Below are 15,753 nucleotides of genomic sequence, written 5' to 3' on the forward strand. Positions count from 1 at the left end.
ACTTTATAAATTATGTTGGTGTTGTGTTTGTCAGTGTAATTTTTATATAGTATGGACTTTAGTTTCGTACCTGGTTTTTGAATAAATTTGGTGTTTACTGGAATGTTGTGTTTTGTTATAACTTTTTTCCAAATGTTGGTTATTTTTTCGCTGATGTCGGGAACATATGGAATGCAGCAGTATCAGGTTTTATAGTTTGTTGTATTTTGGGATTTATTGTTGTTGGTCTAGGTGTGTGCGTATAATTTTTTTCACGGTTTTTTGAGGAAATTTGTTGATGTTAATAAAGTGTTGTTTTATTTTGTTGATTTCATCGTTAATTTTATCAGGTGAACATAATTTTGTGATTGTGTTTATTTGGTTTCTAAATATGTTGAGTTTTTTGTTTCGTTTCATGTGCTGAGTTCCAGGGGATGTATAACCCAGTATGGCTGATTTTTCTGTGGATTTCTGTTGTGTATCAGTTCTAGTAATTTTGAGATTAAGAAACGCTATTTGGTTAGTTGTTTTTTTTTCTGTTCACAGGTGAACTTAATCCTGGGGTGTGTCGAATTAATGCCAAAGAAAAAAACTAAGTGTGTGTTGTGTGGATGTGAATCCAGCAATTGTATCATCAACATACCTGTACCAGTTTAGTGGTGGATGTAAGGGTGAATTGATCGCCTGTGATTCAATCTGTGTCATAAAAATGTCGGATAGAACTGGTGACACGAGATTCCTCATACTTAGGCCATTTATTTGTAGGTAGTTTTGGTTATTGAACACAAAGTTAGTTTTGGTGGTAGTGAATTCTATAAGGGTTGCTAATTGGTTGCTGGGGATGTTTATCAATGGGTTGGGGTCTTGGATATAAAGTTTTAAAGCTATCTTGCAGGCTTCAGTTGTTGGGACTTCTGTGAAGAGGGAGATTACATCAAAACTGGCCATCAAGGCTTTATGATTTAGTTGATTAAGAATATATTTAAAGTTCAAAGAGTCTTTGAAAAAGGAGCCGGCTGATGTTACATGTTTAAAAAGTACCCACGCTATATATTTACCGATGTTTTAATTAACTGATTCGTAGGTCGACATTATGGGTCGTAATGGAAAATCAGGTATGCGAGGTTTGGGGGTGCGTGAGTCGATCTTTCGTAGGTAAGAATAAATGTTTCCTGTGATTTTATTGGGTTTTTCATTTGTAATAATATTTTGTTTAACTGGTTTTCATGTGTTTTTGTTGAATTTGTGTTTAGTAGTTTAAATTTGTTTGTATCTGACAAGATGTTGTTCATTTTTTTTTTAATGTATTCATTTGTGTTCATTATAACTATTGCATTGCCTTTATCTGCTTTTAGAATTTTGATGTTGTTGTCTTGTTTTAAGTTGTTTATAGAATTAATATCTTTCCATGTGAGGTTGTTTTTTATTTTTATTTTCTGTAAAATTATGTTGATGGTTTGGCGTGAAAATTCTTTGGCGTGAATACTGTAAATACGGTATTCATAGATATACAGTATCTTGTTTAAGATACTATTTTGAGATGTTTTGGCGAAATAGATGTTTTAAATTTTACCTGGAAAGATAGGTCGTTGGTTGTCGAAGTTGCCTTCTTTGTAGTGGTGGTTGTTTTGTTGGTATTTTCGGTTTGTGCAGAATGAATCACTAGTCTTCTAGCGAAGTCTTCCATTTAGGCTTTCATTTCGATAAATGGGATATTTCTAGGTGTAACTGAGAAGCTGAGTTCTTTGTTGAGCAGATTTATCTCTTCATTGTTTGATTGTCAGTTGAATCTGTTAATTATGAGGTTGTTTGATGGTTTGTCGTGTTGGCGTTTTTTTTGTTGTTGGCACCTTAGTTTATCTAGTTTTTTGTTGTGGTGGATCTTCTTTTCCCTGTCGTTCTTACTATTGATTTGATTAATGTTGCGTTGTACAAGTCCATAAATGCATTCAAGTGGGTTTCTCGTCATCAAGAATTTACTTTGTTTTATGGAAGTATTACGTAATCACCCATCATGGCACACTAATAGCACGTTATCTGGTGACACTTTGTAAAACTATAAAATAATTGCATCATCTACAATTTCCCTCACACTGAAACATCCGATCAGTGCGTGGATCTTTGGTAATTTTTTCCTCAGTCTGGTTGAAACTCATCAGTGCGAAGTTACACATCTTAAAGATATCTAATGATATTTCCATGAAAATGATTTGCTTTCTTGCATTTTAAACTCATGGACATAAGTTCATATACGATGTGTCTTTATTGACATACAGATATATTTTTCTCAATATTACATATTAACTAACCTATATCATTGTCAAATCACACGAGTCTAATTACTAATTAATCAATAATATTTTACAATGACAAATTAGCACCTACACTTAATTGACTGTTTATTCCGATTGTCACAACCTTACTATAGAAACTTAAACTTGCATTGGTAACTTTATTGTACGTTATAGCTCTCTCACAGCTTTCTTAAAAAAACGAACTCTTTGATCATCACCATACCAACTGGAGTAATGTTAATAAAATTTATGACAGACGGAAATCAGCAAATCATAACGTAATTCACTGTCATGTTCATGTTTCGCGTTGTCGACTACAGATTATATGCACACATACAATTCACTGTAAAATTAGGTCTAACGACAACAGAAACATTATTTCAATGCCATAACGTACCAATCATCCTAAGGTATTAATATTGCTTGATGGTATTGTCACGTAGATGCAAAACTCACAATATCTAATATGTGTGAGTAAAATTAGTTCAATACCAAATACAGTAAAAACAGTACTATGTAAAAACTACACTGACATTCATAAAATCAACACTATTTATAAAATACAATGCAAGAACTGCCACGACTTCTCTATCGGAAAAACAAGCAAAAAAAAAAAGGAAGCTATATTTAAAGAACACAAGAAAAAACACATCTTCGCACGTTTTTAAACACTGCAAATTAAATAAGCACAATATATTCATAGAAAACACCCACATACTAAGTAGTGTAACAAATACAAACAAACCAAGATCAAAGAAGCCCTACTAACACAAGAACTCAATCCAAAATTGAACCGATATAAAATAACACCTTTATACCTATACTAATTACTAACCTAACATCCACCTGAACGTTCCCAACAATCTCGTATCCGTTTACACTCTCATTGCTAAGACATGTACCAGTAACCGTCAGTTGTAAGCTCCCTTTGTTAAACTGAATATGACCTAAAAAGGTCAAAACGTTGTTCAGTACATAATGTTAATTAAAATTTTAATACCCATACCAGCCGTCTTTAGAATACTTCTTTTTTACTTCGAACGAGTTTCTCGTCATCATAAAATGTATGTTCTGTCATTCATATAGTCCATGTCAATTTATCACACCGTATTAGAACACAATTCTGTTTCTATACTTCATTCAGACTATTATAGAGACATCGGACACGTAGATAAATCTTGCATTGATTGATACAAAAGTTATCTCGGCAACTTTCTAAAGGCAGATGTCCTGTCAGCGTTGGCCAATATTAAAATTCAGTGTTTAGAAATCAAGGATCGCAAGATGTTACAATTTTGTTAATTTGTCAGAATTCCTAACAATCGAAATTGACTATCAAAGCTTTAGAACTTATCTAATCATATCAGTTGCCGTATCTCTACTTATTAATATTATATGTGGTGTCCGCTGCAAAAATGCAACAACTCACTAAGTGAATTCGGTAATTTGTTTGTTTGTTTGTTTTTGAATTTCGTACAAAGCCAGGCGAGGGCTATCTCCGCTAGCCGTCCCTAATATAGCAGTGTAAGACTAGAGGGAATGCAGCTAGTTATCACCACCCACCACCAACTCTTGCGTTACTCTTTTACCAACGAATAGTGGGATTGACCATAACATTATAACGCCCCCACGGCTGAAATGGAGAGCATGTTTGGTGCGACCGGGATTCGAACCCGCGACCCTCGGATTACGAGTCAAGTACCTTAACCACCTGGCCATGATAGGCCCAATTTGGTAATTATCACAAGACATCACACCATTGTCTCAATACCTGACGGTAGTTCAGAAAGAAAGGATGTCATTTCTTTCAGTAATTCTTTATCAACAAAGCAACTACCTCTACCAGCTCTGTAGCCCAAAAAGAAAGAAATATTGTTTCCTTGTGATCAACTTACCATCGAACCACTCGCCAAGCATTTAGTGTAGAATTAGATGGGTAGCGCAGATAGCCCCAATGTAGTTTTGAACGAAATTCAAAAAACAAACATTTGTACTGCAAACTTTCAATAAGGTTATGGTGACTAGGTATCGACAGATATCACAGTTAGTATTCTCTACGATCACTCAATTCTAGTTACTAATTACATTTTTTTTTTGTTACTGATCTTAATTACAACTAGTTTGTATTCTAACTTTCAGTAACTACTATGCTGAACGTCGGATGTGATTAGCATCTCATTATTTTTGTATTATTTTAATTTACTGTATAAACTTGCTCTCTGACAAAAGAGATTATTCCACATCAATCTGTATTCCAGAGTCCTCTATGTCTATTATTATATTAACTAGAATATTACTTATTGTGGTTTCTGGACATTATTCTTATGTTAGGTTTTGCATAACTTCATGCTTTCAGAGAGACCGCTGAAACAGGAAAATATTATTACGAATCTGTAATTTTATTCCTACTTATTTTTAGTATTTTTCTTCATCCGTTGTCAAGAATAATTGTGATGTTGTGTCTTTCTTATTCCACTTGGAATTTTCTGTATTACAAGCTATACTCGTTCCAGAAACTAGGCTTATTATGGTGGGATATAAGCACGAGAAAAATAAAGATAAATTAAGTCTTTTACGACTGCTTAACTAATAATACATTCATGCAACCTAGGACAGAGGTTAATAACACTTGGATACGAGATTTCAAAGCATTCAAATGAGTTAGTTGGTTCAAATCCTGGAGTGTCTCCCCAGTTTCATAGCGGTACGTATTTGGATTTACAACGCTCGAAACCAGGTTTCGATATACGTGGTGGGCAGAGCACAGATAGCTCATTGTGTAGCATTATGCTTGATTACAAACGAATAAGAAACCGAATGAGTAGATAATCACGCTAGCTCTTCTACTGAGACTCAAAATCGAATTTCATCCACAAACACAATCCTACCATAGAATTTCCTTCACACAGCAGCAGAATTAGAAGCAAATATATTGGGTATAAACTAGTTAATAATTAATATCTAGTGACAAAAAAATGACTAATTAATAGTCTCCAAACTTACCCCTCTTCTATTTTACTGTGAAATTATTTCATTATATAATTAACATACACTACTTTTTCATAGAAACTCAATAACAAACAAAATGAATCAATCTCCGTTTACTAAAACAGATATTTTGATTTTTCATCGAATATTTTTCAGAATGAGTATTTAAAGTTTGTTTTGTTTTTGAATTTCGCGCAAAGCTACACAAGAACTCTCTGCGCTAGCCGTCCCTAATTTAGCAAAGACTAAAGGGAAGGCAGCTAGTCATCACCAACTCTTTTACCAACGAATGGTGGGATTGACTGTAATTTTATAACGCCCCCACGGCTGAAAGTGCATGTTTGGTGCGACGGGGATTCGAACCCGCGACCCTCAACTTACGTGTTGAAAGGTATAGAAAATAAGGTGCGGAATGTATAGTTAAAAAATTGAATCAAGCTAAATATTACTTTGTTCTAATATACAAAATTATGAAATTTCTTTTTATTGTTAGATTATTTCTTATAAATAAATATATTACATTTACTGTATTTGCCAGTATATAAGACTATCCCATGTACGAAACAATCATGGGTCTTTTGAAAAAAATAAGTTTTTTGTTTGTTTGGTGTACAGGTCGATCTTATTGTCAAGCAAGTCCAGAACATTACTTTTGTAACGAAATTCTCAGAAGTTATTTTTAAACTGTGGTAACCTACGCTCTGGCGTAATCAACAGAACCACAAGTTTTTTGTGGTCTTTAAATGCTTTAAGACATTTCAATGAGCCATAACTCAAGCCCCAAATTGTAGCCAACAATTTCAGTTTTCATCACCGTTTAACTCCATTTCTATTACAAAAATACTAAACTTTAAGATATAATGATGCACTATGAAAACATTGACGAAAATAATGTACGCTACAAACACTTTTTGACATAATATTAGCAATGCCTTGATAATTTCTAGTTATGAAGAATCGAGGAAACCATAATACAATGACAAATATGTTATTGTAACAGAGTAGGTGGCACCATGTCAATGCACTTAAGAAAGAACGAAAAATGAACGACTTAATATTGGTTAAATATACTATTAACAGGAGAGTTCTTACGAGAACTCTATCATTAAACCTGTGATTCAAATGAGAGGTTAATAAGGCATTCTTTTGAGGGTAAACAGTGTCGTCTTATACACGGCAAATTTGGCATTTTACTAGGGTAGTTTAAGTTGTTTTTATTACTATTCTGAGACGATATTTAGCGTATATTTATTAGGGTTTTTTCCTATGTACTGCATTTGAATACATTATCTTAAAGAACTTTGTCATACTTAACTTATTTTTAGTTATCACATCATTATATTGATAAAAGCTGGAGTGAATCGTTTAAAATACTGTGATAAACAACAAAAAACACACAATTAAAACATAACTTTTTCAAAAATCTCTAATATCCATTCTGAAGTTGTCATGATAATTTTCTAATACAAGGTAACTCTTTCTTCGCAAACACGCTAATTCCATGGACCAAAATAATAGTTTTCTTGTGCTTTCTAATTTTAATTGGTGAGTGATCGAAACACGAAATTATTGGTTTTAAGGATTTTTATTACCAAATTTATAAATATATTTTCTCTTTTATGGTATTATAATTTTGTGAATCTACTGAATACGGTATTCGTATATTAAGATTTCTAGTTCGACTAATTTAGTGTGTTTTTCTTATAGCAAAGCCTATGTGGCCACCGAGGGGAATCGAACCCCTGATTTTAGCGTTGTAAATCCGGAGACATACCGCTGTACTAGATGGGGGCCGACTAATTTAGATTCCAAGAGTACAGAACTTCATAGGGTTTAATGTTTGGTAATGAAACTACTAATTTCAATAGTTGCTTCAAGAATACAACAACAAAAACCTTTACATCAGGCAAGCTCTGATTATGAAGCGACACTATGAGCTACTGTAAAAGTTGCTATTACATTATTTTATGTGGGAAAAACAGAAGGGAACTCGCGCATAGATGATGCAATTAGTACAGATTGGGCCATCAGTTGTTAAATTAATAATAATAATATCAGCTTTATTTTTAAAATTATAATTTAGCCATTTGCTTACTATGCTGATGTAGTAAATAAGCTTCGTCTAATATCTGGTAAGAAGAATGGAATACTTCTAAATACGTGAAATTACAAAATTAAGAGAATTCAGCGAGTTTACTATAAGTACAATGAAAGCCATCTTTTATTTAAAAAAACAAACAAACGGTATTATACAATGTAACTACGATCCGGATTGGCCAGATGGACTAAGGCGTTCGTTCGACTCGTAAGATGAGGATCGCGGGTTCGAATCCCAGTCGCACCAAACATGCTCGCACTTTCAGCCGTGGATGCGTTATAATTTCGGTCAATCCCATTATTCGTTGGTAAAAAGAGAAGCCCAAGCGTTGGCGGTGGGTGGTGATGACTAGCTGCCTTTCCTCTAGTCTTACACTGCTAAATTAGGGACGGCTAGCACAGATAGCCCTTGTGCACCCTTGCGCGAAATTAAAAAAAAAATAAACATGCAACTAATTCGCTTTTCTCAAAAATTAACATTATTTGATCTTTTTTCGACAGTGCAAATCTGTTTTTGCTGTAAAGTACAAAACTACTTTATGGGCCTCTTCCAATCAAGGATATCGAAATCACATTTTTTAACTTTACAAGCCTTCGAACTTATCGCTGAATAAAATATGCATCGGTGGGTTAAATATCGAAACGATAACTTTACTTGGGATGGGTTCTATACGTTATTTCTTTGTTGTTGTTTTTTTTAATTTTGCGCAAAGCTATACGAGAGCTATCTGCGTTAGCCGTTCCTAATTTAGCAGTGTAAGACTAGAGGGAAAGTAGCTAATCATCCCCACCCACCGCCAACTCTTGAGCTACTCTTTTACCAACGAATAGTGAAATTGATCGTAACATATAACATCCCTATGGTTGAAAGAGCGAACGTGTTTGGTGTGACGGAGATTCGAATCCACGACCTTCGGATTACGAGTAGAGCGCCTTAATCACCTGGCCATGTCTCCCCACATTGATTGAGAGACACAGAAATCAAAACGAACACGAGTTTTAAAACACCCACTATCATGTCTAAACTCTGCTAAACAAAACGTGACTCTTAATATTCTTCCAGCGAAATGTAGTTTCTTAGGAATAATTTTAAAGATGTACTAGTTTTAAACATCGGGTTATCTTTATAATTACCGTACTGTTTGTAAAAAAGGCCTCAAAACTTTTACTACCCTTTACGACGCATTAATTTTCTTTTACGAACATTTCCATGCCGAACTGTTTCCAGTTGTTATTTGAAGTTTACAATATTAAAGAAAAATGTAAGACACTAATAAAACAGCTTCAAATTTAGGTGTCTTTATTACTATACTTCAAACTTAGGAAGTTATACAACGAGTACGTTGTATTAAATTGAAATCAAGCCAAATCGAAGAATCGATTCTGAATATGTGCAATATTTATTACAATAAATACAGGTACAACGATGTTTCAAAAGATTTTTTACAGCCAAGAGAATCTAGTATCAAAACTTGTTTGACAGGAACACAAAACTGGTTTTTTTCAGTTACTGTCAACTGTGTGTGTATATATATGTATGTATGTATTAAATAAAAACGAACTAAAATGACGGAATAAACCAAGTAGTTGCAAACTTGCAATGGTCAAATTACAAGCGTCTTCAAGCTAGAAACGCATATTTTGCACCAGATATACACAAATTAAATATGTTTTCGAGGATATATTAATAACCATTTTATCTTACCTGAAAACGAGAATCAAAGAATCAAATGGTGGCAACCACTTATTCATTACAGCCTTGAAAGACTTAAAATGCGAGTTCAACTTTATATTCAGGTGTCTCTGAAGAGGTTACTCTACCCGTCAATATGGGAATGGTAAGGAACCATCACGAACTCGAGGCTTTAGCCGAGTATTAACTTTCAACTGGTACATTTTGATTTTGCTTGAAAGACATTATGATGTGTACAGTATGTTGTAAGTTTCTTAAGTGTTGTTTCTCAACAAGTACAAATGTTAAACACGTCTCCTCCCAAAACAAATTACAAAATAAACAGTTTTATCTTTACCATTTTAACTACAGTTTTAAAACCTACTATAAACATCAATCGTAGCCATATATTTTGGTATGCTATATTACATCAATGTTTACAAAAACAATACTGAGAACAAGTTTACCAAGCCAATTGCTTATTTTGTTTTGGTGAATTGTGTTTCGAAAATTCCTGTTCCATAAATATAAGATTTCCATATCATATCTGATATTTCTACAAATGTAGTGTTAACTGTTAAAGATAAAAAATCATGGTTTTCTCATGCTTACGCTTAATGTCTTAACAGCCAGATGTAGAATTTCAAATATAAAACAGACTTTTATGCAACAAGAGATAAGTGACATACGTGACATACAAAACTATACGATGCCTTAAAATTTACAAACTGCACTTCGTCAAACGTATCTTTCAGTTACGAAGGTGCTGGACTATAAAACTTCAAACAGTGGACGCTAGTCTGAATGTTGTTTTCTTTCGGGGTCATTTTGTTTGCTCATAATAAGAAGTCAACACAACTGTTTCTAGCATACTTCCGTTATCTTTTCTACAGACTAAACAAATGCTGTGTTGTACCAGCAAGTTACTATTAGCTCATTGCAGACAAAATAGATGCTGTGTTGTACCAGCAAGCTACTATTAGCTCATTACAGACAAAATAGATGTGTTGCAACCTACTATTATTTCATTACAGACAAAACAGATGTTGTGTTGTACCTGCAAGCTACTACTAGCTCATTACGAACATTTGTTCTGTTGTACCAGCAAGCTTCTATTAGCTCGTTACAGACAAAATAGATGTTGTGTTGTACAAACAACCTATTATTAGCTCACAAAAAGAAAACATGTTCTGTTGTACCAATAAGCCACGACTAACTCATTACGGCAACAGTTCCATATAAATAAAGCAGTGAAATGTTAATAAAATACAAATAGCTAAAATTATTCAAGTCACGGAAAGTTAAAAAGAAAAAATATTGGTATATTGTTCCTAAACAAGTCTAAATGGGGCTAATACATACTTGGAAGGTAATATCTTACAAACTGTACAGCAGTGGCTCCCAAACTTTTTTAGATGAAATAACCTTTTTCCAACAGAAAAACTCTCATATCCCTAACCTTGACTGTATGCCATAACCTTTGCTATTATTGACATTCCCATTCCATTTCTTTAATTAGTTTCTTGTACTCCCTAATGATTAACCTTCAGACCCTTTTGAATGAGTTAACCATCTTGAGAAACGTACTGAGCTAGAAAATTAAAAAAGTAATTTCTCCAGACATATCATTTAAAAGGAGGACTAGAAATAATTCTTGGAGACTATATACATATTTGGGAGGATTTTCTAGAATTTTCTCAGCAGTTTTCAAAAAATAAAATCTAAGGATAAGAAAAACCATACTTCTAATAATAAAAAAAAGACAACTTTGATAGTTCATACTAATTTCTGAAAGTGTAAATGAAACTAACTAATAATGTGGGGTCAACTAGAAGATCAAAGCACAAACAATATACTGGATCCAGCAATTTCATTTGAGAGGGAATCTGAGGTAGGCTTAAAAAATTGAGAGGATTGCAATCTACATCTTGTTGAACACAAACTATTATACTTAGAACGTGGACAAACTTTAAAAATAAGCATTGTGGGAACTATATGGGGGGAAAAGGGGCTAAAGCACATTTTAGGGTAGCTTTAGCCTCAACAAACACCACTTTTACTGTTACCTCCAATTTCAAGTTAACATTGTGGGGTTAGCTATTACACCTGTAAGATGTGTGTGTGTGTATATATATTTTTTATCATGGAAATGTATACTTATGGTAATTTTATATAATATTTTCAATCAGAAGGGTAACTTAAGCAACACGAGTAAGATCATATCAGCCTCCAAAAAGATTCATAAATAACTATTCTAACATGAAAGTGATGACTATAAGGAAGACTGTCAGTTATTTAGCATATAATACCTGCATGGATATTGCTAGCCAAATATTAGAATAGACTTTTACAATTCTAACTCCCTCTCAACTGAAAGTACAGAGCATGCTCAGCAGGATATCCAGACTCAAACATATAACTTTTGGCATGTAGATCAGCATGTCAACCAGTAGACAATACTCAACTGGTACCTTAATATATTGTAATATTCAATAAATATGTTTAAAGGAAGCTAGAATAAGAGTGTTTGTTACATTTTGGATGTGTCTGGATGCAATAGGATAAGAGTATGTGTTACCTTCTGGATGTCTCTGGATGCAATAATGTGAAGAACACTGGTATTTTTCTTCAAAGTCTCCACATATTTAACTAAAGCCAAAAAACACACACAGAGGCTTTTCTTCTTAATTAGGGGGTTAAAAACCTCAGAAAAAAACTTAAATTTGACAACAAAGATTATAAGACTAATTTCTAACACTAACATAACAGTATATTGACATGCCTTATTATATTCTGTACTTTATGTATGAACAATGCATTGCATTTCCTGTTGTTCAGCATTTAGTACATGTAATTTGTACACTACTACAGAAAACATTTTATAAACACAGCATTTATGAATGGGCTTGTGTTATTTGGAGCCATAAAATAAAGAGTATGCCCAACCAATCGTGTTTACTCTCTCATTCACGGAACACAATGTAAAATGTTATTTTAAGGTTGGGTACTGAAATTCAGGTTAAGCAAAAAAATTATGAAAATTCTGATTTAAGACCATGAGAAGAAAAATGTATATTTAAATAAAAGACAGTATGCATACCTCTCTTGTTTAATCACAAGTACTGCGACTAATGGTAATTCCAAATTTGAAGTTCGTGGTAGGAACAAAATAAAGACTAACAAAATCAGAATCATATATAGTTATCAAAACAGATCCAGTCTATAACCAGATATATGTGAAAAAACAAGAAACACATGCTATTAATCAATCTACCAATGAGTTAAGAAGTTTACTCTTTTAAAATAAAGTTACACATTTTTTAATTAGGCTTAAATTATTCAGAAAACTTAATTTATCAGTAATAAATATGATAAAAAAATCCAACAAAAACACATTCCAGCATAGTTTGTTATGCATAGATAAAAAATATATCTCTATACACATCACTTTTATATTTTCTACATAAACACAATTTATGATGTATTAGAAAGTACTAAGACAGTTGTTCTCAATCTGTGGGTTCTTTTCATGTAGTTTGTAGACAGGTTGTATAATTACAAAACAGATCTCACTGTGGTCCATCAACATAAAAAGTCTGGTGGTATATGAATAATAAAATTTGGGAACCACTGACTAAGACTTAGTATCAATAAAACAAAGCCTATAAGTAAAATATAACAAAGTGACAATTAACTACAGTTAAATATGATAAAGGAAAAATATATTAAAAGTTCATTGTACATTATAAAAAAACAAGCATTGCTTCTTCATACCCACTGAGGGCTCAAGAAGCTAATAAATTTTTCTGTTTGTCAGACAAATTATTTTACATGGAATAAAATAAACAATTGAAAAATGACTGAAGTTATTTTAAATTTAACAGTACATGTAATAATATATCAAATTAAGAAAAAAAGCTTCTCAAATACCGACTAGCCAGATAACGTTCTTGTATACATATATATATACAATGTTATTACTCCCTTAATTAATGCAAGTGGAGACATTAGATACAGCCAGCATAAAGAAAAGCAACTGTCAACTGGCTTTTAAGTTTTCTTGTTCTGAGTGACAGCAAACACTGCAATAAATAAAAAAAAAATAAACAAACTACAAAAAAACTCAACAGTAAGAATAAAATAAAAAAAAATGTCCAAAATCAAGTATCCAATTAAAAACATATTTTTACACATTTACAACTTAAACAATTGTAATTTTTGATCAGTAGAAACATCACATGCTGTAATCCAAACATAATATGAAACATCACACAATGCAATCCAAACATAATATGAAACAACACAATGTAATCCATGCATAATAGAAGTGTGCATTCAGTTTGTCTGACTGAGATAAAACTACTTGTATCATTAAACTCAGAAATTTCACATTTATGTCAAATTAAATTTAAAATTCTAAGTTATGTAAATGCTTTATTTTCATGTAAAAAAGCCTTTAGTATCAATACATTCAAAGTAAATACTGTATTAGTTACTAAATATAAACTAGTGATCAGTTGTTTAAATACTTCTCATTTTCCTATTTTATTGTTGCTTTTGAGAGCAAACTTAAAATGTTGCTTAGTTACATTCCTTATAATAAACAAAAAAACAATTATGTTAATTTTTAGTATTATATCCTTACTGACTTGTCCCACTGTCCAGGTTACTTTAACATGCAATTATGGTGGCAAAAAAGAAAAAAGACATTTACATTATTGCATTGTTTGTGTGTATTAATGTACATACATGTTTACAAATATTAACTGGTTACTTGATGGATACCCTGAAAAAGGCACAGCTACTGCTGATCTAAACAGTGGTGAAAATTTCATCATTTCATTTTTCAAAAGTAGCACAATTCTCAATTAATGCTACTCCTACCAAACGTTTAAATTAGAAACATTCTCTGGCTTCTTCAATATTAAGGTAAACTTGAACAAACTGTTTCATAAACTTTGCATTTAAGAGAATCTGCAAGACTTCTGATCAATGCTATTCATATCTAATATTTAAACTAAAAATAAAACTTCCCTGGCTTCTTCAGTATTAAAGTAAACTTGAACAAACTGTTTCTTAAACTTTACATTTAAGAGAAGCTGCAAGACTCCTTATCAATGCTACTCATATCTAATATTTAAACTAAAAATGAAACTTTCCTGGCTTCTTCAGTATTAAGGCAAACTTGAAAGAATTATTTCAAAAACTTTAAAATAAAAACTGTTATGTTAAAACAAGAAAGCACATGTATATGCAGGGTCAAAGTAAAGATGACAAATGATCTGCATCTACAGCAAGTTATCAACTCAGACACAGGACATCAATGGGAAGGAACAAGAAAATGAGAAGCTTTATTACAACATGAAAATACAAAATCATATTGCCTTTTATGGCAGAGATAACAGCACTTATATATGGAAAACAAAACCAGAATGTACATTTCAATATAACTGCTTAATGATTGGTCAAATCTTGTTCAACTCCAAACCTCTCTACATTCCACACACGAGAATGAATTCATTTGCTCTAATTAAAGGAGTTATGAAATATGAACACAGAGAGGTAACAAGTGATTTATCTATTAGTTCCTAATCAGTTAATCAAATTATGAGATTCCTTTAAATAATTTAGATTATGGAAACAAATTCAGGGAGGTGGGTTAACTTACATGCAATACACCTGGAACCTGATGCACAAAATTAACCAGGTTAATATCTTGATATAGATCTCAGGTATTGTGTTAGTAGATCTAGCACACTAACTTTGACAAAGGTAAAAGCCAACTATCAAATAAATAGCAAACTGACAGTTTTAAACGTGAACACTTCCATATTTATTTAAGAACTAACATTATTTAAAATGAACATCAAAAAGGTAGAGGATAGAGGAAAAAGGAAGGTGACTGCTACAAGTGAATTTGTTTCCATAATATATTTATTCCCTACTCCTGATGTACATTGGCCCAGTAGAATATGATTCTGTACTTGTCCATGGGCTTCAGTATCAAGAGGGGGACTGGCAATTTCCTCAGCCACTATAGACCCAGGCTTCCAGGGTTAAAGGTAACCACAAAAGAAAGCAGCAGATAAAGAAAGCACAAAAGTGTTAGTAGAAGTTAGGTGAAATATATTCACAAGAAAAGTTACACTTTAAATGTTAATGGTGAAACCAATACTAGTTTAATACTTGTAAATCATGATGCAATTTGCACTTTCCAATAAATTATCACACTGGTCTAATACAATCTCACAACAACTCCATCTTGTATTTTTTAAACTTATAACTGAGTTTAGTATTTAATCACACAGTAAGAACCCTTACTAAACTTTGGTAAGAGTGTCAGTGATATCTTTAGATTCTTTCCTTCTCACAATGACAGTTATTAACCAAACTGCATGAAACTGAGAAACAAACTAAATACTATTTATTTTGGCTTAGAAAAATTCATATAATTTGATTTAGATTCTCTATAATTTCTTATGTACCAATACTCAAAGTTTTACAGAACATTACAAATACTTTCTTTTGTTGATCAAAAAGTTCCATTTAACATATATGTAATCAGTTTAAAATTTGAATAATATTCATTGATGTTTTTATTTGACCTATTGCAGTAGTCACCATTTCTGACTATAATGATAAACTAATAATTTATCAGTGACCTTGGAAAACCTCACATTTCAAAGTTATAAGTCAGAGTAGATAATATTCTGAATAAAAATT

General features: G+C 32.4%; 1 protein-coding gene across 5 annotated transcripts in view; it reads right to left on the reverse strand.

The window, feature by feature from the left end:
- Nucleotides 1–8,735: 8,735 nt before the first annotated feature.
- Nucleotides 8,736–15,753, reverse strand: part of LOC143250908 (vesicle-associated membrane protein 3-like) — a 33,748-nt gene continuing 26,730 nt past the window's right edge. For 2 of the 5 annotated variants that reach the window (XM_076502086.1, XM_076502097.1), the window contains exon 6: nt 8,736–13,112. In XM_076502086.1, coding sequence (XP_076358201.1) covers nt 13,081–13,112 — 32 coding nt within the window. In that variant the 3' untranslated portion in view covers nt 8,736–13,080. Of the gene's footprint in view, nt 13,113–14,350; nt 15,078–15,753 lie in introns of those variants that run through there. The other 3 variants (XM_076502107.1, XM_076502117.1, XR_013028432.1) reach the window with 2 other exon arrangements.

The sequence above is a fragment of the Tachypleus tridentatus genome, chromosome 1 (assembly GCF_004210375.1).
Source record: "Tachypleus tridentatus isolate NWPU-2018 chromosome 1, ASM421037v1, whole genome shotgun sequence".
NCBI lineage: Eukaryota > Metazoa > Arthropoda > Merostomata > Xiphosura > Limulidae > Tachypleus > Tachypleus tridentatus.